The following is a 23157-nucleotide window of genomic DNA, read 5'->3' on the forward strand; positions in this document are numbered from 1 at the left end:
CTGAGACACATCAACAGAATGATGTTCGCTGCCATGTAAATTTAATGTAAATTTAAGTTACTTAAGCATCATTCAACAACTTTAAGATACCACAAAAGTAACATAACTTCAGATTAAAAGGAACAGAATTCCATTTCCCCCAACTCAGAGATTCCTACCAAGTTAGCATACAAGTATGAGCACCTTTCATAAAGCCACAGTTAAAAATCTGTTACTTAAAGCCTTCACATAATAAAACCAAAACAACCCCCCCGCTCCTCCGTATTGCCTGGGAGAAGTGGCCACACGGAATCCCAATTCTTACAGGATAATCCCCAAATTGCACCTCCAAGAACCCAAGAAAGCCCAGAGACCAGCTTTAACTTTTAAAGTGTCATGGCAAAACTGCCAGGGAGAGAAAAATCAACCTTTTTCCAGGCAAGGTGCCTGGGCTTGCAACAGCAGAAACAGCCTTACCTTCTATTCATTTGTCTGTTTTCTGACAGAGTACAGAAAATGCTCCTTTTTCCCACTGCTGTTTTCACTTCCAGTTTGGTTACTGTCCTACCCTGACTATACACATCAAAGAAAAAGTTTTTTTCCTGGCTCTTGTGCCCATGTGGAAACCCAGCAGGAAAGAGTCACCTTGGGTTTTTTTATTCATAAATTCTCACATAAGTCTTTATTTTTTTTTTTTTTTACATCTCTGAAATGGAAACTCTCAAGAAGGACTGGAACTTGGCTTTTGTTGTTAAGATGATTATTTCCCAGAGATATCTGCTTCCAGATGTTTTGGGATGTAAACACATTTACAGATCGGGATAGCTGTTGCTGAGAGATGGTTATTGTATGTCTGTTTATCAAACAGTCTTTAAAACCAGAAAAACAATCTTGTTCATACAAGGAGGAGTGCCACAAAGCACGACTAAATTCAACGTGCTAGAAATGACAAGCTTTTAAACTTTTCCTTCTGCATGCGGCATCTATGTCAATTAGATCTAACAGATGAAACTTTCACTTACTGCTTGGTTGTTATAAATCATATTACCAAGTAACCGAGTGTACTCCTCTTGAATTCAGGACAACATCTCCCTTATTAGCCTAATTCCTTCTATTCTTCTCATAGCAACGCTATGGAAGCATCTTGGGAAAGATTTTTCCCAGGCTTAAACATGCGGGAGAAAGAGACTGAACGTGTTTGATGCAAGCGATCACTTAGGTCCAGGAAGGCTTTAGACAGGGAAGGTGATGAGAAGGAAGAGCTCAAGCTGCCCTATTGCCTCACAGACTGTGGTGGGGATTAGAAGAGAAGGTGAATGAACTTTTGAGCTGTCTCATGGATGAAGTGCTATGTCTTCTACTTCTAGCAGCAAGCACTGCCTCGCAAAGACAGAAGGTACCGATCTTCATCAAGTGGGAGCCAGGAGATAAAAGCTGTTTCCAAAGTGTCTCTTGCGAGATGAACGCTCCCGTTCCCCGACCCGAGCTATCCCAAGTCTGCCCACGTGCTATCCCTGACACCTATGCCGAAGGGTACCAATCTCTGAGACAGCATCCCCGTAGCACGTATTTTATACCCCACTAGTTGACAGGCAAGAGGCTTTGCCTTTGCCTCCCTCTTAGACCAGCCGCTGCGCTGGCATCTCGCCAAAATATAAGTAGTTCCACTAAGAGACAGAAAAAAGTATCTGCTGAGCACTCGTGAAGGAGTGAATTTAAAACATGTCAGTTATAGGCAATCAAACAGACATCATACATATTTTTACCAGCAAAGTTGGCACTGAAATCCGTATTTAAGGGGCATCTTCTGAACAGTGTTTAATAATAGACCATTGATGACTTCAAATGTATAGCACTACGTGACAACAAAAACTTTTTTTGTTTTGATGTTTGAATGAAAATAAGTTCAGACATTTCTAGGAACGCAAGTTAGTGGAAAATAGGTAATCTCAGCTGAGAAATGCTTTTAGTGGGCCTGTGCTATCACCATGTATAAGCAAAGACGACGAATTCTATTTCCAGGGGCAATCTTAAACGTGACGTTTTAATTGAGCAGTGGTATTCTTTTAATATCTTAGCTTTTTCACTAAACTGTACACAATTACCTAACAGCAGAAGGAAAATTAGTCTGTTCCTGACCACATCAAACAATTAAATGAAATACTGTTCTCACTTCTAAGCATGGAGAATATTACTCCAGGTACCAAGTCTGCACTGGCAAAAAGCACAGAAGAACAGAAAACATCACTGTTTTGGGGAAGGTAACATGTGAAGCAGTGAGAATGTAGTGTATTTGCATGCCTAAAAATAAAAATAGCAAGTGCTGATTCTTTCTGTGCTTGGTCCAAACCTCCTCTACACAGCAGCTCTGTGTACAGAAACCTCTCAAGGAAAAAATAGTAGCAGACAATTGCAGCCCTGCGATCAATTTTAAAGCATCGCTCAAGATGAAGACAACATTTTGCCAGCACTAACAACCGAGAAAAACCTCTGAGACAGCACCACAGACCGTAAGGGATAATTTGCAAATGTTTTTAGTTGTATGACAGACAATTGCAGAGATACCAGAAGTCCTCCCGGCGCTGCAGAAGCTGAGTGCCAAGTACCTACGGGTCTCCCACCCAACAGAAGGTGTGACCCTCTGCATAAAACCCACTGTCCATATACTTAACCACATGAAAGTTCAATCTAACGTGCTAGGCACAGCTTGCGACAGCGTCTTTTTTACAATACTAATACTCCCCTAATATTTTAAAATCACGCTCTGCAATGCAGCTCTTCAGTCTTGCCTGAAGACAAGAGTATTGAGAGTGACATATGGACTGATGCACAGCTGAGCTGCTGACACTTATTTCCCTGATCCAGTCTGTCCTGCTAGTAATTTTTTTCATTTTTATTTCTTTTTTTTAAAGCAATACTTTACTGATTAGCAGTTCCTTCTTTTGTTTGTTTTTAACTGAGTGACCACTGCTTGGATCAATCGGCTTTCTAAAAAAGCTCCTCTGTTGTGCTGCTGCTGGTCATTCTGTCCATACTGCAATAACCAGACAGACCTCAAAGGTGGCCTTTACGTAAGGACGATTCAATGAAGGCAGGTTCTTCAAAAGAAACAAATTCTGTGAAGAAAAACCCCGAAGAAGAGATACCATGGTTGATAATACACTGAATGTGCCAACCTGAATTTCAGAAGCAATGGCTGCAAGGGGAAATATTACAGCGGGTCTGAAACTACTCGCTGCCTATGCAGCTGAACTAATGAGATACAACCTTACAGAGACGTGCGCGTCTTCACTGACCCTCCTCTCACACCAAAACCTTAGACATCCCCCTTCCATATCCTCCGACACCCAAATACGGGCACGAGACAGCAGGTAGTGAGGTTTGAACGGGCTGGCCGGCTGCCATGTAGAGCATAAAGCTCTTCAGCCAGCTTGTCTTCACCTGCTCCCCCCAACAAGTTATAAAGATGGTTCAGAACTGTTATGCTTCCAGCCAGCTATAGGGATAATATAATTAAGACATCAATCCTTGCTTTATTTATGGGAAGAGCGCTGTGCAAAGATAAGCAGGTCAAGAACTTGCTTAAAATTAAAGAAAGATCAGTGTAGCATCGCAGCTGCGCGAGGGGGGAAATGAAGGTATTCAAGTGGGTAATGACAGAGAAATCAGGTTCAACTTCCCTTGGATACAACTCTTTTATACATTAGGAGGGCATTAATTATTTTAAGATTTAACCACAGTAGATCTCTCGAGCTATGGTAACCAGACATCAACAACAGAAAAGTCTTTCAGCATTTCTAAGCAACATGATAAAGACCAAGAGGGAGGACAGAAGCTCCAACTATTCTCACCATGTTATTTGAAAAATGCTATCTAAAAGCAGAGCTGTTTTCTAGCATTTGCACTTCCTAGCATAATTAACTCTTCTCTTCTAAAGCAATTGCTATGTGATAAAACCTCAGGCTAGCCAGGATACATACACAGTGGCTACCACCATTGCCAGGTAGAGTTTCATGTAAAGAAAGCATGTGCAGAAGAGTCCTGAAACAAAATGAATATTGCACATTTCATTAAAGTCATGTACAAGTTGTTTCCCTCTGACCTGGCGATCTAAGCATATTCCAGAACATGTAAATTCCATGCTATAAACTTTATATTAGTATGTATCTCTGAATATATTTTCAGAAACGTACTTCTCTGGAGCAATCAAGCAATTTTTGCCTGTGTTCAAATGCCTTAAAAGCAGAAATCTCTTCTTTAAACGTCTTACCGCTGGTTTATTACTCAGTCCAGTACTTTTCTTCCCTAAACTATGGAATATGTTGAAAAACAAAAACACTCCCTGCACCCAGTCATCTAAATTAAATAGCAAAATGGAAAAAACAAACCAACCATGCATAATTTTCTCTTGCGAACTCTTCCAGTGACAATGCCAGCTCTGTGCCTCTCGAGGGGTAGGTTACAACTTGAAAAAGAGTCTGAGGAAATCATGGCTTCAAACATTTCAGGTCCCCAGCCAAACTAATATAATGTGCCACACAAGATCTCCAGGGATGTCTGCTCAGTGGCACCACTGTAAAGCCACAAGGCTTTTTTTGTGTGTGTTTTTTTTTTTTTCTTTTCCTTTTTTAAACATTCATCTCAACGAGCAGCATCCGCAGTTGGAAGGAAAATCCTTTTCCCTCTTCCCTAACACAGGGGAATGTGCATCACAAAAACACAGGGAATTACATCTTGACTTGAAGCATAAAATAACTATAACTATCCAGGAGAAGAGTCCTGAATAGCAGGGTGACCGAGTTCCTTCCTGCGGCTGCTCAGCCTACCTGCGTAGCGTGTATTGCACAGGGATGGAAGCGTGTTTGGATGGTTTTGTCGGCACATGCTGGAGGTGTCTACGTTCATCATAAATGCAAAAGGCGCTCGGCACTTTATGGATGTCATCCCAAACATGCTGACAAAACTTCTGTATCAACACTATACCATTATGAGTTTTGTTTAAGTGGTGCATTTTACAAGATAAATTGTCTTAAATGTTTTTCCTTAATGCAATTTTTTAAATCCACTTAGCTGTATGGACAAGTACTTCAGCAAACAATAAACTTCTTTGTTTAGAGCTCACAAGGAGCTATAAACTACTTCCATAAACGAACTAAAATAGCTTTCTACAGAAGAATCTCGCTGTTGGAAAGTCCAAAATTATGCATCCTTCTAAAGGTGGAAAGAAGAGCTGTGGCTTGTGGAAGCCACAAAAAAATCTCCTGTTTTTCCAAAGAGTTACACCTAACAGATCAGTCGTAAGGCAGCACCAATTCTTCACAAATGCTAATTTCTGTGAAATGATGTAGGGTTTTGGCAAGTATAAGGTAACAAGTATAGAAAGGTGGACGTTGAAGGTTACTCGGACACTTAGAATCTCTCATGGAGGACAGATCAGCAGTCAGGGCTTAAAAAGTTACACATCAGTGGTTATTTGGATTTGTAAATTATTACTAGGTATCATCCCCATCCCAGTAGTACATGACAATTGCCTACAGGCACTTGGAAATGCAGTCCTTCCCTTTTGCGGCAGAGCACGGTATTCTCTTACCTGAATTCGGCGAGATGTGTAAACTGCTCATGTCCTTGGAGAGGCCGTTTGTTTTGGGACTGGAAATGGGTGCACAAGCTGACGTAGCTCGGGGTGGCCTCTTCCCGGGGACTTTCACAGTGGTTCTCAGCAAGTCGATTTCTTTCCCGTGAACATTCTGCATGTAGTCCTGGTAAGGGGAAAAAAAAATCCAAAACCCAACATCAAACAGGTAGTTCTGTAAGCAACAGACCTCACGAAACTTGGTTTCATAAGACTTCTGTCCTAAATCATCTGCCAGCACCCACCGTATGGTTTTCCCCTTCCTTCCATTTTCTTGATAATCCCTTCCACACTTCTCACTATAAATAATCCCAAAGGCTCAAGCTTTCTAATACATCCTCAACTCACAACATGGCTGATTCTGAGCCACATGTAGGAGTTCACCAGCTAGCAGAAGGTCCCAAAAAGAAGGAGAAGACAAGGCTGTCCCTCCCTCACAAGGACGCTTACTTGTCTCTCCTCTCTGCCAACGTTTTATGCATCTCTTTCCCCCTCAAACTTGGCCAAAATTGGTCGGCAGGCACAGAAGTTATGAAAGGGCACTCATTGACTGGTAAGGTTTCTGCAATTACAACATTGTTCCTTTAGAATATGATCCTTCCTCCACACATAAAAAAAAACCCAAATCATAGAAAGGAAAAAATTATGCAAATTGTGTCTGATGAGTAAACACACTAAAAAGCTGGAAGCCAGAAGTGGAAAAGGCTTTTCCTAATTCTTTTTTTGGAAAGCCCACAAAGAGGAAATAAGCAGCCAAACCCAGTCAGCTGTGGAAAGACAGCGGTCAACTGACCGGAGCCAAGCCACCGCTTCCCGAGAAATCCATGAGAAAGTTCTTCAAACAGTAAAAAGCTTCTGGAGAAACAGGCTCCTGAGATTCTGCTTTCCAGCTTCAAAGGCATTCCCTGAATTATCCATGGGCTGCTTCAGATTAAAACAGAAAAGCAAACGGACATGGGTGCCTTTATCAGAGGGTAAATGACAATTCATTAAGGTCAGACAGCTACTGAGGCTGCAATCCTAGGATATATCAGAAGAGGTATTTCCTGTAGAGACCGTTTATGTTAAAGCCAGTACACAAGACACCAAAGTTTTCATCTACATGGTCATGGTTACTTGCATCCCAGAAAAAATAATTGAAACTGGAAAAACTGTGAGGACACTAAAAGAAACAGAGAGACTGTATCTTATGAGAAGTCATGCAAGACGGATCGCACAGCATAGCTAAATCAAGGGTGAAAAGGGTTATGAGCGTTGCACAGAAATACATCTGGGTATATGCACCCTAAGAGGAAAACAGCAATTTGAACCAAAGATTGGGAAAAGAGCTGGACTTAAGCTCTTGAGTTAAGCTGGAAACCAAGGGAATGGTATTCTTGAGCAATCTTCTATGCGGAGCAGCTGGGGCAAAAAATCTAATTCCTTTTCAGACAGAACTTGATCAATTTACTGGGTGATGCTGCGGGCGTCTGCACAAGCAAAGACTTGCTAGCAACGATATAAATCCCAGTTGTCCAAGTGGCCAGGGCAAGATTTAGCCAAATTACAAGGTGTTATATGAAAGACTACCAATATTATCAGGTTGGTTCCAAACCTGCAGTACAACACCACCAGAGCATCAATTTTACAAGTAAATACCCGACTGGACTGAAAGCATAGCCGAGGTCTACATCGCTGCTGCCACAATTCAGGGAGCAATCAGCTCCCTCTTAAAAATCCTTCCGCCTTTGACAGTTTTTGCAATACAAATTATATATTCCGCTCAAAACACATCAAAAATCTACTACCAGACCACTATTCATTTCTTTACAGCTAACGTTAATCTGTGATAAAAACCCAAAACTAAGCCATCACACCAGCTTTTTTTTTTCCCCCCTTAGCTGTTTGAGAATTATTAACAGTAAAAGGGGGGGGTCTGAACAATTCGTGGGGAGAGGACACAGAGCTCTGCTGCCAAAAGAAACAAAGGCAATCCATTAATAAAAATCCATTCACTAGGAGTTAGATAGAAATGAACAAAACTGTTTCATCCATAAATTATCAAGTTGGCGTAACTTTCTTGTTCAGTGTCAGTTCTTCACAAATTAAAATACAATAAGCAGAACATAATTGAGCATTTATTGCTTATGGGCTCTAAAATGAGGCTTAATCAGATAGTGACTAAACCTCAGCATGTACTCTTTTTAATAGACACGTTTTATTTAACGTACAACAACCAGTGTACGCCACTTAAATTTGAGAAGGAAGTGTTTATTCCAAATTCTTCAGATGAATAGCGTCTACGATTTCCCTGCTACCCTGCCAACTTGTGAGATGTGACAGGGTATTATTAAAGCCCTTTTAATTGAGAGTAAACCAGGCTTAGGTGAGCTATAAACCATTTGAGAGAGTAAGTGAATGTTGGCAAACAGGAAATAAATGCGCTGTAGCCATACCGTTATTATACGACAGCGCCCAAACACAACAGATGCCACATAGGTATTAATGTCAGCTTAAATATTTATAGGGATATATCAAATGTAAATAATAAAGACTCTTTCATTGTGTGCAAGATGCATAGCGATAATCTCTGCATTTCCCCGAGGAGAAGAGGCAAGCACCAAGTTTCCAGTCGGCGGAGCATCCGCCCCCACGCGCGCTCCTTCAGATCTGCACTCGGGGAATAAAAGTTGAAACTACAAACTAATGTCGCGGCTTCAGAAGCGCAATGGAGGGTTTGATCAGATTAGAACAGATGAGGGTCTTGCTGTCATCTGGAATATGCTGCGTTAAAGAGAAGACAGCAAGCCTGATTTTGATATGCAAATGTTACAGATATAACTCCCCTAGATGTTAGTTGTAGAAAATGCTGATCCGAGAAAAAAGGGGAAAAAACCCTTTAACAAGGCATGAGGGTAATTCAAAGCCAAGTACTTTTAAACAGCACTTAACAAGTCCCTAGAGCCCACTCAACAGCGGGCCACCCCAGAAGTGCCATCTTCTGCCCCTCAACAGCTTGAAAAAGTAGTAATTGCAAATCCATTTGCATTTTTCTTCTCAACTTGTCCATGTTCATCATTCAGCAACGCAGGGAAAAAAAAAAAAAAAAAAAAAAGAGGCAAGCAGCAAAGGAAAGGGAACCCTCCCCAAACGTGCGGATAACAGAAGCCAGCGCCCCAGTCCCCCGCACCCCTTCGCCATCGCTTGTTTTTTACATTTCGCTCCTAATTATGTTGCATCTATTGCCATACACTTAATTAGCTGCATTAATGTGATTTCTTTTCACATAGTCAAGCAATTAAGAGCTATGATTGAGTTTCATTCAATTAGCCTCAACAAACATGCTAATTGATGTCCCAGATGCAAATGAGGTGCAATGAGAGAAACCTGCTAGCAATTGAGAGTTGTGGCGGGGAGACCCACAGCTCTCAGCTTGCTGACAGCAGCACAGCTTAACATGGCTCCCACCTTCTGCGGAGCTGCCTTCGGAGGCGGAGAGGGGGAGACAAGCCATTAGTGCCTCAGTTGTCCCAAATCGATCCCTACAGGAATAACGGGCAGCGCTGAATCAAATCAACGTCGTCTCCAATTCTCACGGCAACGGCTGGTACGAGCCGGAGAAGAGCGCGGCGTTTTCCTGCAGCCGGGTAGGCATTACAGACCCTGCCAACGCCACGGTTTCTTCAGCGAAGGACTATAAAAGGTCTCCATCTAATCTCCGAGCCCGTGAAATACTACGCAGGTAATGGCCTGCAGTTATCAGTAACTGGCAACTTAATCTTAGTCAGCTGTGGGGCAATGCTGCCTCTTCAAGTTAAGGCCAGAACGCATCAATCAATCAATAATCCCTAAAAATACGCTCGCTATATTGATTCTCATTGCTTTTCATCCTGAGGTTACCGTTAGCGGTTTGCTCAAATATAGTGCTGCTGAGGTGTTAATTTGACTACTCAAGGCCATTGACCATTATCTAGAGGACTAAACAAACTGTTAAAATATCAGCGAAAATCGTAAAAGCTACATTGACTGAAGATGACACACAATATTATTTGACAGCACCACAAAATGAATTGCCTTGAGTAAGAAAGAAACGATGTGCCATGACACAGAATAATGTAAAGTAAAATTACTTTAGTTCTGCTCTTAATACAGCTCTCCATTTACAACAGCAGAAATTAATTTAACCAATTAACTGAACAGAAGCCTTTCAGACATGCAAATTGAGCAAACGGGTATGATGTTGTTTTCTGAACAGACCTACCAAAAAGAAACACTGCTATTTTGGGGGGGCCCTTTTGTCTTCAGATGCCAGAGGTTGTTAAACTTGCTGCCATACATCGCAATGGCTTCTGATTGCCCTCAAAGCCAGAGAAGACACTCCACCAAGGGCCACAAGCTGAACCCAGACCTACGTGATGCTTCCAGCTAGCTGCCTACTTTCTCCCAGCCGAGGAGACTGAAGACAACAGGCAAACATCTCTTCTTTCACAGCCACGCTTAGTGCTGCTGCTGCCTGCTTGGCCCCTTTTTCAGGGGAGGAAGGACATACGGATGAGATTGAGGGAAAGGCAGAAGAAAGTGCTGGTTGCTGCTTCCATGAAGCTGCGACTCAAACTCACACCATCCAAGTCTACCACAGGTATCTCAAATACTTCACTGAAGGACTACAGAGATGTGGCAGTATGGTTCCTCCCTAGAACGATCCTTAAGTTAAAGACATGGCTCGTGTTAGGTATGTAACACTGTGGATATCAAAAACATTACACAGTTTGAGGATTTTCAAATGTCTCTCATATAAGAGACTGTCATCCTTGTCACACACACACGGAAAAATGGCTTTCTACTTCCGAGGCTGTATTTCAAAACCACAGTATTTCATTATCAGTGTATTAAGGAAGAAAACGTATATGAATGCTGAGTTACTGAATATAATATTTATCAGTTAGTACTGTGATAGCTAAATTCCCCATACATTTCTGTATAGCTTCCTGCATGCAAGTCCCTCTGTCCTTAAGGTAGGAATTTTCCTCTTGATTTGCACAATTGCAAAATATTTTCCAAGGTAACGGAAAACAAGCCCACGAAGAGCGAGAGCTGAACCATTTTACTCAGCCAGGCTTCCGCTGCACCGAAGCGCCCGAGCAGGCAGGTTCTGGCAGCCTGCCCGCGCAGGCAAGTTCAGTTCTGCTCCGGCAGCAACAGAAGACCGAGTCGGATTCTTTCTGACTGAACTGCTGACTTCTGTCCTGGGATTGCAGTGAAAAGGCTAATGCTGCAACCTCATCTTCTTGGCCAAGAAACCTCACCAAGATGACAAAAGGATCAAGCTGTAGGAGACGACAATTAGGGCCTCCTGTGGCTGGGCTCGGTTGGGCTGCGGATAGAGCACAGAAATCCCCCTCATCGGAGTTACATTTTGCACGTCGCAGCACTCGGTGAATGGGACTCGAAGCTCACATCAAAACCCCTCATCTCGGGATTGTCATGTGTCATAACATTAACATATACATATATATAAAAAAAAAATCTCTCCTAGAGACCCCCCCCACGTGTTTCTTCCATCATGTACCTGTCCCACTGCCACCCTTTTCCGACGCACAACATAGCAAACAAGATAGACTCTCAGAGAAAAATGCCTTTCCATGTCTTTAATGGTACGCAAGTACGAATGTCACGCTTTTTCTCACTTTGAGCTATTAAAATCTCTCAGAAGCAGCCTGTTTTTCCAACACTAGGAACTGGTCCAGGCCCAGCATCCTTCCCAGATCTGTCCCTGGTTTACACTGAGCTTCTGAGAAAAACATCTTCATTTCGTGCCAGTTTTTCCCCACCGTTCAATTGGACAAAACACTCCTAAGGCTTAGCTTACTGAGGCTGAGATAGTGTTTCCTGATCTGAGGCAAAATAAAAATCATTATGGAAAAGAAAGTTTATGGTTATACTGCTGGATTACATTTTAAAGACTGTGGGTGGCATATTTTTTGAAATACAATTCCAATTTCGTGAGCTGACCTATTGGACCCACAAAACCTATTGTTCATCCTCCGCAACAACTGCTTCCAAAAAACAAAACCCAGTCCCCTTCCCCCCAAACCAGACCAAAGCCCCCAAGCCCCCGGCAGACCGGTAAATGGATGGAGCCTTGACTTTTGTGCTTCTACGTGGCAGTCAGACATTTTTATTGCAAAACGCCGTCTGGAAAAGATGCAAAACAAAATTGCTAAACTGCAAAAAGAAGAAAAGGAGGGGGGAGAAAAAAAACAAAAGGCCCCCTTCCCTTTGCTTATTGAGTTCAAAGGCATAACATGCAGCACCCTGCAGCAAATGGGAAGCTACACTAATTTTAAAGCCATAAAACGCTATAAAGTGCCCTGCGGGGCAGGACTACACTGAAGCTAGTTGCACCTAAATAAGACATGGTTCATTTACTTCGCAGCTTAGCCTAATGTAATCATCAGCGGATTTCTAGCCTAGAGTTGTAACAGGCAAATAGCCGATACTGCGGAGGCGACACTCCCAGCCATTGAGGGGCCTCAGCTAGATTGCTGTTGATTAGAAAATTTTTCAGTTTTGACAAGCACTTAATGAACATAAATCGCTCCTTGATTGGTTTCCATTTGGGGCCACAGGCACACCTAAGAAGAAAGAAAAGTCTCCAACTCCTCTCTCCCCGCTTCCCGGGAAGGACCTCAGCAACAAACCTACCATCAGGTTATGAGCCACAGTGGAATATATTCATCAAATGTTCCTGTTAAATTAGCCATCCTCCCCTCTCGCATATAAATACGGGCATAATATCATTCGGCTTCATAATATATAGTTAATCTTAAGAAAAGCAATGAAATGTTATTTTCTGAGGAGAACATAGGAATGAAAATGCATTCTGGAAAACACTGATCACCCTAAAGCACTCTGTCCTGACAAAAAGAAGGTCATCTCGAATCTGTTTTATTCACATCGGGAATCAAGAACATTAAATTTCAGTAATAAAAAGCCTTGACTATATCTATACTATGGTGTTAATCAGTTCGATCAGTGTTGCAGGGGTGGGGGAGGAAGTTTGGGCAACATTTTCAACACAAAAGCAGTTTCACAAAATATTGGTTTTTTTAAAATGGATCACTCACTTTCATAAAATTTTAAGAAAATTCTTCCGTCTGCACTTCACTTACCATTCAGACTTCGTAACAAGAACTGCTGTAAAAGGCAAATCAGAGTTTTACCATCCTGAGTAATTTATGAAGCATTTATACCCACAGCAGTTAGCTCTGCTGGACAGGAAGCTCAAATTTTATAAAACCCCGTGATTAATTAATAGCTTGGCTTTTGCCATTTAAATTGCAACTGATTCCGATACCAAAAATTTTCCCTGCCTTTTTGAAGAGAGAGTAGACACGACACTGAAATGTATGTTTGCTGCTCCTTACTATGTACTGCAAGTTTGCACAGCTCTGCAACAGCAGTATTGTGTTTGCTACAATATCCTACGCTAATGATGTGATAAATCTTGTCGCGCCCTCTGAAATGAATAGACTTGAAACTAAAAATGCTTCACGTTTGCCTTGTTTGTGCATTTGGTGACCTGTGAGTATCTGTAACAAGTCATGGAAGTGATTGTAAGAAGTTACTGTGAATAATCAGTCTCCCTCCCCTTCCCCATCGACTGGGATTACATATTTAAGGAGTATTTCGCAGGGTGGCTTGCTGACCGTCAGTACCGACGGTCTGATCTGTCACTGAGCAGGGCAGGTGCAATGGCACTTTCAGGCAAGATCATTTCTAATTTGAAAAGCCACAAAGCCAGGGGAGTGGAAAATAATTTGACTTGACGGCTATCCCAAATGATAGGTCTCACTTAAGGACTGCAAACACATTTTAGCTTCCATTTTCCCCATCTGCTTTTAAGTTTTTCTCCCAAACTGATCTTCACTCCATTACATCTTGAAGATAATAAAGAAGTTTTCCAGGAAGCTACAAAGTGAATGAGTGATCTCTACAGCTATACCACTTTATAAAAGCCTCTTTTGCTTCTAAAACATCATAGGTTATATGTTTTATGTTTGGTATCTTTATAAAAAAAAATTATAACAGCATGATTAACACTTATTTTTTCCATAACGGTCAGTTATCCTCCAGCTATCACTAGAAGCAATGTTAATTCGCAGTGAAACACGCTAAAATTAAGAAAGGAAAGCTCTGGGAAATTTAAGTCAGTAATGTTAGAAAGGAGAATGCTGCTCCCAACGTGGCTTTGATGAAAAGGCTTCCAGAGAGCGCCAGTCGCGGTGAGCGGAAGAAATACGGCATCAACTCATCAACTGTAATAAGCAATTACTATACACATATTTTGTAACTGTTCCTATCGTTCAATTTTTCTATCTTAACCAATGTTTTAGGCATATTAATGGATGCAATAACTATAATAAAAACTTGCACATGTTTCAGACATTTGTCTTCATCACCAGTCAAACTATATCCTCATTTTTGCTCTGAAGGATTTGCTTTGATTGCTACTCTTTCAGGAGGTACAGCTACACCTTATGTGAAAAGCAACATATGCATATCCTTTGTCACTTCAAATACGTATTTACCAAAGCCCGATTTGAGGATTAGTTGTTCATAGGAAAGGCCAGCTAGAAGGGCTCTCTCAGAGCCAGCCAATATCCAGCTTTACATTCCTTTGAAGCAAAAACAGGGAAAAAAAAAAGGGCATACACGATGGTATTTTAGAAATATAGAAGAGCATGAATATTTCTATTAAAGCAACACAAACACCACACTTTGGAGCTATTAAACAGCCTGAGGTAATGCAACCCTGAAAATAAGGCTGAACCGAAACGATGTCTGTAGGCGGTTATTCATAACCATGAAGGCGAGCGCGGCTCCCTTGGCTGGGGCAACACCCAGCCCCGCCGCCAGACAACCCCGCTGCCGACAGGCCACGCTCAAAGACACCACGCAGCCCAGCTAGCACGGTGGTCTCTTAAAAATGAGGAGAGACGGAATACTTTATTTGCAAGCACGCCTTCCATTTTCAAATCATTCAGGAAAACCATAAAAATGGCCAAAAATTTCAACTGCAGCTCTAAGAAAAATGCTGCGTATTATGGGACCTGAGAAAAGCACATGGATCTACAACACTTCCAGATACCAACATCGAGGACATTTTCAATAGCCTCCTATTTCTCACCAAGTCTGCTTTTTCTGGAGGAAACAGCCAAGCAAAGAAAGCTCAACTGAAAGCCCAGTCCCCCACCCCAAGTCTCAAAGAATTAGGCCCATGAATTGGGTCTGTTTTGTATCATCTTCTGAGAAGACATGTCCTTATAATATAGTGTTGAAGCTCCTGCGCAAAGTTTAGCCTGGTGTTGGATATGACTCCTTACCAGGCTGAAATTTTGCTTTTTTTAATACATTCAGTTTCTTTGAGGATAGCAACATTGCTAACGCTCCCTTTGAGCTAGCTCACGTAGGCTGCTCACCCAGTCAACAACTATTTTTAAGGAAGAGTTTTGAAACTGTGGCTACTATGAGACGAATTGAGCAGAGCAATCCACATGCTTCTCAGGAAGATAAAGGATAGGTTTCCCCCCCTCAATCACTACACACCTCAGCACGGGTTATCAAACTAGATCAGTGAGGATCGGAGTAAGGTTAAAGAGCGGCATTACTGCAATACAGACCTCAGCAGGCAAAAATCAACCTTGCTGTATAGGTATGTGGGATTTACATACCACATATGTTCTAGATGGGCTTTTATGTGATGGGCATCCGACCTTCCTTCTCTTGTATTTAAGAAGCTGTTCTTCCCCCATAAGGTGCTACAGCGCTGTGCTTTTATTTGAAAGCAAATCTAGAACAGATTAAATATCAAAGGGGAAAAAAAGCCCTTCCCTAAAAAAGCTGTTTTCAGGTTGTTTTTTTTCTTTTTTCCTTTCATGAATGAGGGGCAGATGATGATGATGGGGCTACAATAACAGAAAATGGACATCCACAGCTGAAGCTTTGTCATCTACTGACCTGTGGCATGATGGCAACCCTCTGGAAGACAGACAGTAGTGAAACATCATCAGCTATTCATCGGGATAAGGCTCAGATAAAGAAGCGGCATGTAACGCTGCCCAGCAGGTATCCTGGTGAATCCGTATCGGGAGCCCTTGCACATGGCATTCTGCCATTAAAAGCCAAGAGATGCCTAGACAAATTCCCCCAGGTCCCTTTAGGGAGGCTGACACTGAATTTGTCAGCCAGAATTTTAGTCATCCACTCAACAGCTATACTCCAGAAGTGTAAGATGAATAGGTAGCTATGGTGAACTTTGAAGCCTGCAGGTCAAAGTTCTCTCTCATTATCCCCACCATTTTCTATCGGCATAGCTCCTCAGCATCCCAAGGGACGGGAAGGTTTGAGGCTCTTGAAAAAAACTGACATGACCAAGTCAGAAAACAGTAGGGTGCTTATGTACATATATTTTTCTTTCCTCATTTTTCTCTCTCCCCACTTTCTTGAAAAGAAAGAATATGAATTTAGCTATTGTGTCAAGCGTCAACCTGGTGGCATTAGTAGTTACTCATTTACCTGGCACAATACAGCAGTCATTTCAACATGCTGCCCTGCCAAACAGGCCTGACCCTTCCAGGGACACCTCCTCTGTAAGAAAGGCACTAATTTGATTTTTCACTCCCCACCCCAAAACCTTTCATTTTGTAGCCAATCCTTTCAAGGAGGATGACAGTACTGATTTCTGCAATACCGACACATTCTCTACATTGAAAACACTGCTTCACGCCTGAGCCGCCACTGAGGCATCCGACAGAGGCAACGGATCCACTTCTGGCCAAACCTCAAGCAATATTTAATACAGTTCTCACTATCAGCCATTAAATATTATAATAAGTTCTTCCAATGCAGGTGTTATGTTCTGACTCAAACCACAGTCTGGAAAGACCAAATTATCTTCTAAATTTGCTTCTTCTGCCACCACTGGAGGCCAGCCCACCTTTTGCTTCACAGAATTACAACTGCGAAATTTTGTATAACCAAAATGACCTGCATACTTGAGATAACCCAAATCTAACAAACAGGTCAGATTAGAGCCAGGCTTTTTACGTGTTTAGGAAACTGACTTTAGATGGTTAACAAAAGCTCTTTTCTTCAATGCTATTTAATGGGAGGGTTGGTAGGAATAAGGTCCTTATTTTTCAAAATAACGTAAGAAATTATCCCAAACAGCAATGCAAGCACAGTATTAAAAATTCATCAGTTTCTTTAGCTTGCTGTGAAAAAAAGCAACAAGCAGTTACAGATAAACAAAAACTAGCAAAACCAAACCAGAAACACATTATCAGAGTCCTGTTTGGGGGAAAACCCATTCACCTGGCAATACCCAAAGAGGAAATTCTGACTTTCCTGCCTACAAAGTTTTGTACAAACTGTACTGGGAGTGCAACTGACTTCAAGTATCTGGTTCTGTCTCTTCCTCCCACTGTGGTTTGCACAGGGCAAAGACGACGCTACTCACATACTACTGCCTGATGGATGACGCATGCTCTGCAGGGTATATTAACAATAGTTAATTGGCAATAAATAGTCCATTGACAGTATGGAAACATACCGCAGAAGTAGCGCAGTGACTCTTTGAAGGCTAAATAGAAATAAGGAATTAAACCAGCATCATTTATAATACAAATCATGTCACAGAAAGATTTTAACACGAATGAGCAGAACCCTAGATACTCCTAGAGAGCGGATTCAGTAAAGGTGTCTCAAGAAGCCCCTGAACGAATACGGCATTTTCCCCAGTAGCTTCTTGTCAGCTAGGAGCCGAGCATGGTCCCTCACCACTACCTACCCACATACAGCCAAGGGAAAAGGAGTACGTTACAAACCTTTCCGATCTACGCAAGGAGGTCTCAGCAAATGGAAATATGGAGCCGTATACCTTTTTCTTGGGGTGGGGGGGCATGGTGGGGGATAGAGGGAAACAATTACAGGCTAGTAATTACTTCTTCTTTAAATGGATTCTCTCTAATCTCCAATGGATTTACCTCTAATCTCAAAGTAATTACCTCTAATCTCAATGGATTCTCACTCTGGGGGAGACTAAGCAGCTCCAGGGAAGCCTACAGAGAAGAAGTACTCTATTGTCTGCAAGAAGCAATGAAAAACTAACACGTGCACAGCAACCGTCAGGAACAATAGAGCGCTTCTACAAAGCGAGGAAGGGACTTGGGCGCAGACAATGGCAGCTTGCCTCCTCCTTGCTTGATGACCCAGAGTTGGCCAACACACGTGGGAGCTCCATGGGGGCTGCCTCAAAGGCACACAGTATCCGTGCTTCCCTTCTGGGAGCAATACCAATATACAATTCAGATATTTTGGGACTACTTCACGGCAGAATTCCCCAAATTTAAAGGCCCTAAGAGTGGCCAAAGAGCACAGACCGATTTGTACAGTTTCACAAAAAGGAACAGCAAAAACCTTGCTCCAGAACACAAGGTCTGAGGGACAAGTTTTCTGATGGAAAGCAGCAATGCCTTGAAGCTAGTTGTCATCCAACGTATTAAATAATTTTTAAGAGACATGGACGTTAACGTCAGAAATTATAGCAAAGCATTATTAAGGCAGGATCTGAGACTATGAAATCTTGTGTCAAGCCAGAGAAAGTGCGAATATTCAGCAGACAGGGAACAGCAAGCTGGTGCAAGCACGGCATCAGTGTGGCCATGCTCCTCAGACATCACTCATCTAAACCAGAAGTTACCAGCTGGTTCCATGTGCAGGTCTATAAGCCCCAGAGCATATCTACAGAAATGCATCTGATCAAACCTCTGATTTTCACTCCTTAATGAAAAATTGCCCAGGAGCTCAAAATGACACCAATAGGTTTAGAAACAACTGGCCCTAAAAATGTTACAACTGGCCCCCCTCCGATTTTCATATGTGGTATGATGATAAGATGTAAGACCAGATTCTAAAGATCTTGGTGAGGGTCACACCATAGTTTTTGTATTTTACCATTGCCTGTACTACAGAGCAAGCGAAGGAGCTGGGAATCCCCTGGGAGTTTCAAGATCTGGAGTCTCCACATTGGCTCTGTCTTTTGCACTGCTCTGGCATGGAACGAGCTCTGACAAATCTCTCCTTTCCTCCTGCTGGCATGGCCAGGGCAGATGGGGTGGGCTAGTTCTGAGTCAGATCACTGTGCTCCTTCCACCCTCAAAACCGTACCTAAGGATTGTGCTACATGCACTGAGAGGAACAGACAGGATCCTCGGGCAGAGACAACGACAGACACCTTAACACGAAAAAGTTTTATGGCACATATTTGAATAGCTATGCCATTTTCAGAAGGCTGCTCAGAATTACTTCTGAATAAACCATAACCACTGCACACTGACAAATACCAGAAACTTTCCTCACTCTTTACTACATCTAAGACACTTATTCTTATAAAATGCTTCTGTTTTTTAATCCTGGGATCAACAACAAGTCCATAAAAGCATCAGCAGGCTTAAACCGTTTCAGCTGCCTCTTGGGATGCAAGGGAAGCCCAGTTCCAGGGGATTCAAAAGAACTTGACTGTACTGTCCTCGTTTCAGTTGGGATAGAGTTAATTTTCTTTCTGGTATAGTGCTGTGTTTTGGATTTAGGATGAGAATAATGTTGATAACACAGGGATGTTTTAGTTACTGCTGAGCAGCGCTTACACAGAGTCAAGGCCTTTTCTGCTCCTCACCCCACTCCACCAGTGAGCAGGCTGGGGGTGCACAAGAAGTTGGGAGGGGACACAGCCGGGACAGCTGACCCCAACTGACCAAAGGGATATTCCATACCATATGATGTCATGCTCAGCATATAAACTAGGGGAAAAGCTGTCTGGGGGTCCGCTGCTCGGGAGCTGGCTGGGCATCAGTCAGCAGGTGGTGAGCAATTGCATTGTGCATCACTTGTTTTGTATATTCTTTTATCATTATTATTATTATTTTCCCTTTCTTTTCTGTCCTATTAAATTGTCTTTATCTCAACCCATGAGTTTTACTTTTTTTTGTCGGTTCTCTCTCCCAACCCACTGCGGGGGAGTGAGCAAACGGCTGTGTGGTGCATAGCTGCCTGCTGGGTTAAGCCTCCTTTGAGAGGGAGGGGAATGAAGAGAGAGAAAGAAGTTCCTCCACCAAAGAGGGCTCAACAAAAACACATCAGGATGAACTCGCTAACACTGCTTTATCAGGGCCTGACATTGCTGAACATTCAGAGAGCACAGTGCACTTACATGTAAACTAGGATGGTAGGTCAGCACACCGTTGTCGCACAACGTCACGTATTTCTTCTTCCACTCTTTATTCAATGACTTGCCACTTCGCTTTAGCAGCATACCCTATTAGAGGAAAAAAGAAAAAAGATTAAACGTCCTTTTGCCAACACACAACTATTTAAGACACAGAAAGAGATAAACGTAATTGCCAACATTTTTAGATACGCTTTCCCCTGCAAGTTACTCATTTTCCCCTGCTTCTCCCATGATGCGCGTTTTCTCCATCGGCAGCTTCAGTGTTTGCAATTTAGGAGGAAAAGCTCTAAGTGCAGCTTTCATAAAGCAAGTCACGTAAACAGAAAAGACTGTATCAGCACTGGCTTTGCCCAATGGGTAGAAAAAACCCTTTTGCACTGAATTCTGTGCCTCAGGAAAGCACACATTTTAATGTGACACAGAGTAAGGTTACCCATATGCACTCCTAGCTGATAAAGACACCACGCTCAGTGCATTTCCTAGCCCTCTAAAATAAATGATGAACCCCAAGTTGAATGAGGATCCTACTGTGTGGCTGGTGCTCCCTTCAGCATGTTCCTGGGGATTCCTTGTTGTCCAGGCTCAGCCTCTCCACCAGCAGGGAAGGGCACGTGTTTATGTTCTCATTCCCTTTGCAGTAAGGTGACACTGCAATGGAAATCCTCCTAGCTGTTCATTCCAGCAAAAGAGACACCAATTCCAGGCAAAAGTAGAAAAGCGCAAACAGGGCAAATACAAAGTTGACATGCCTGAGGGATGGGATGCCATCCACAGGGACCTGAACAAGCTCGAGAAGTGGGCCCGTGTGAACCTCATGAGGTTCAACAAGGCCAAGTGCAGGGTCCTGCACATGGGTCGGGGCAACCCCTGGCATCAGTACAGGCTGGGGGATGAAGGGATTGAGAGCAGCCCTGCCGAGAAGGACCTGGGGGTCCTGGTGGATGAAAAGCTGGACATGAGCCGGCAATGTGCGCTCGCAGCCCAAAGGCCAACCGTATCCTGGGCTGCATCCAAAGCAGCGTGGCCAGCAGGTCGAGGGAGGGGATTCTGCCCCTCTACTCCGCTCTGGTGAGACCCCACCTGCAGTGCTGCGTCCAGCTCTGGAGCCCTCGGCACAGGACAGACATGGACCTGTTGGAGCAGGTCCAGAGGAGGCCACAAAAATGGTCAGGGGGATGGAATGACTCTCCTATGAAGAAAGGCTGAGAGAGTTGGGGTTGTTCAGCCTGCAGAAGAGAAGGCTTTGGGGAGACCTTATTGCAGCCTGTCAGTACTTAAAGGGGGCTTGTAAGAAAGATGGGGACAGACTTTTTAGCAGGGCCTGTTGCGACAGGACAAGGGGGAATGGTTTTAAACTAAAAGAGGGGAGATTTAGACTAGATAGAAGGAAGAAATTTTTTACGCTGAGGGTGGTAAAACACTGGCACAGGTTGCCCAGAGAGGTGGTAGATGCCCCATCCCTGGGAACATTCAAGGTCAGGTTGGACGGGGCTCTGAGCAACCTGATCTAGTTGAAGATGTCCCTGCCCACAGCAGGGGGGTTGGACTAGATGACCTTTAAAGGTCCCTTCCAACCCAAACTATTCTATGCTTCTATGAAAGTTTTTCCAATAAATTCTGGATAATTTAATGAAAGAGGTGTGATCAGAGAGGAAAGGAGGTAGGCAACGTGACTCACCTTTCCACAAATCGTATTCAGCCTAAACATCAAGTGATGAATGCTACCAATCAACAGTTGAGATAAAAAGTCATCATCGTCTTCAAACGGACAAGGACTACTACTGCATATTAAGCTGTTCTCAGCTTAAAAATAGGAATTCGAAAAGCAAAATATAACATGCTGTAGCACACTGAAGGCGGTAAATCAAGCCATGCTTTAGCAATGCACTTGCCTAGGAAATTTTGATTTCCAAAACCAAGTCAGAAGGCAGTTCCTAATGAATCCATACAGTAGTTTGGTTATTGAAAGTCCTACTGAAACATCCCAGTGGAGACACTATGTATGGTACCTACCACAGGGACTCACTAGTTCCGCAGATCAAGTTCTGATAAAAGCGGACACTTATATTCATTTCATTAAGCCATAACCAGGAATCTAAACCAATACAAACTTCAGTTCTCTAATCCCCATAAAATGAGTTTTTCCACTTTCATTTTCCATGGAACTTAAAAAAAAGGGAAAACAGAATATCAAAAGATGTTCTATCAAGCATGGTGCTGCCAACTCCCACGGAGTTGTTTTTGTTAAAGCGGGTTAAAACCTTGAAAGCAAATTATGCTATCTGTTTTCCCATTAAACCTGCAGCTTTATAAAGCGATCTCTCTGCAGACCCACTCCCAAAGCCACGAGGGGACAAGGGGCAGTTCTGCATGAGCAGAAGTCCTCCAGAGGTAGGCAAATTTTTTTCTCCTTCCATTCTAGATGTTATAACTTTCGGCTGAAGTCCCTCACGACAATCCACATGAACTAACAACTCTCCTTTTGCAACCACAGAGATGATCCCAGCGGAAAAGCCAAGTTCACGACCGCCTGTTCCTGGACACACACTTTGAATAAAACTTCAGAGAACAACCCTTCGCAATTCAAAGCAATCTGTGGATGGGACCGTAAAGAAAAGCTTGTGTCAGATCACTGAATTACACAGCGGTACAAACTCTGAACTTTCTGACCGTCTGGGGGTCAGATTGCTTTTTTTTTGCTGTTCCTTGCTACAACTCAAACTTTTACAAGAGAGAATGGGGTTTCTGAAACACTTTCTTACAAAAGCTTCTGCGAGTGTGAGTCGCACATCCCAATTACCGTCTTCCAGTGGTTAGAGATGTTGTTTTCTTCTATTAAAAAATGAAAGCTTATTTCTGCCTTTGACTTGTATGTTTGTCTATAGTAGGTGATCTGTTGCTTCACCTTTCCAATCTTTCATATCTCACCTGCAGCACGTTCACTCGCGTTTAGGGGGACCCAATTCTAGTTATCGCTGTGCTGTGGGGATCAAAAATTACTGTTTCCCTGCACTGGTCTGTTCTTCAAACCTTTTAGTGGGGAAAAAGCTGTAAGGATCACAACGGTGATTCCCCCCGCCCCTTACCTTTTTTTGAAGTTTTGAAGAAAGTAAAGTATATATATTTCACACCTTTTTAACTGTCCCTTTGTTATAAAGAAAACATGTCATTATTTACATAATTTTCAATTCATGGCAATTACAAATTCAATAAATAGCAAAACCCCACTACTTTCATGATTTTTACTACACAGAGGTTTTGCTACCATCTAGGTGTA

At 42.7% G+C, this 23157-nt stretch overlaps 1 protein-coding gene across 3 annotated transcripts in view; it reads right to left on the reverse strand.

Annotated features, from left to right (window-relative positions):
- The window catches only part of AGAP1 (ArfGAP with GTPase domain, ankyrin repeat and PH domain 1), a 392680-nt gene that overhangs the window by 129602 nt on the left and 239921 nt on the right, over nucleotides 1-23157 (reverse strand). For all 3 annotated transcript variants that reach the window (XM_075153786.1, XM_075153785.1, XM_075153787.1), the window contains exons 10-11: nucleotides 19863-19967; nucleotides 5570-5738 (exon numbers count right to left, since the gene is read on the reverse strand). In XM_075153786.1, coding sequence (XP_075009887.1) covers nucleotides 5570-5738; nucleotides 19863-19967 — 274 coding nt within the window. The remainder of the gene's footprint in view (nucleotides 1-5569; nucleotides 5739-19862; nucleotides 19968-23157) is intronic.

Source organism: Calonectris borealis, chromosome 6 (assembly GCF_964195595.1).
Source record: "Calonectris borealis chromosome 6, bCalBor7.hap1.2, whole genome shotgun sequence".
NCBI classification, from domain to species: Eukaryota; Metazoa; Chordata; class Aves; order Procellariiformes; family Procellariidae; genus Calonectris; species Calonectris borealis.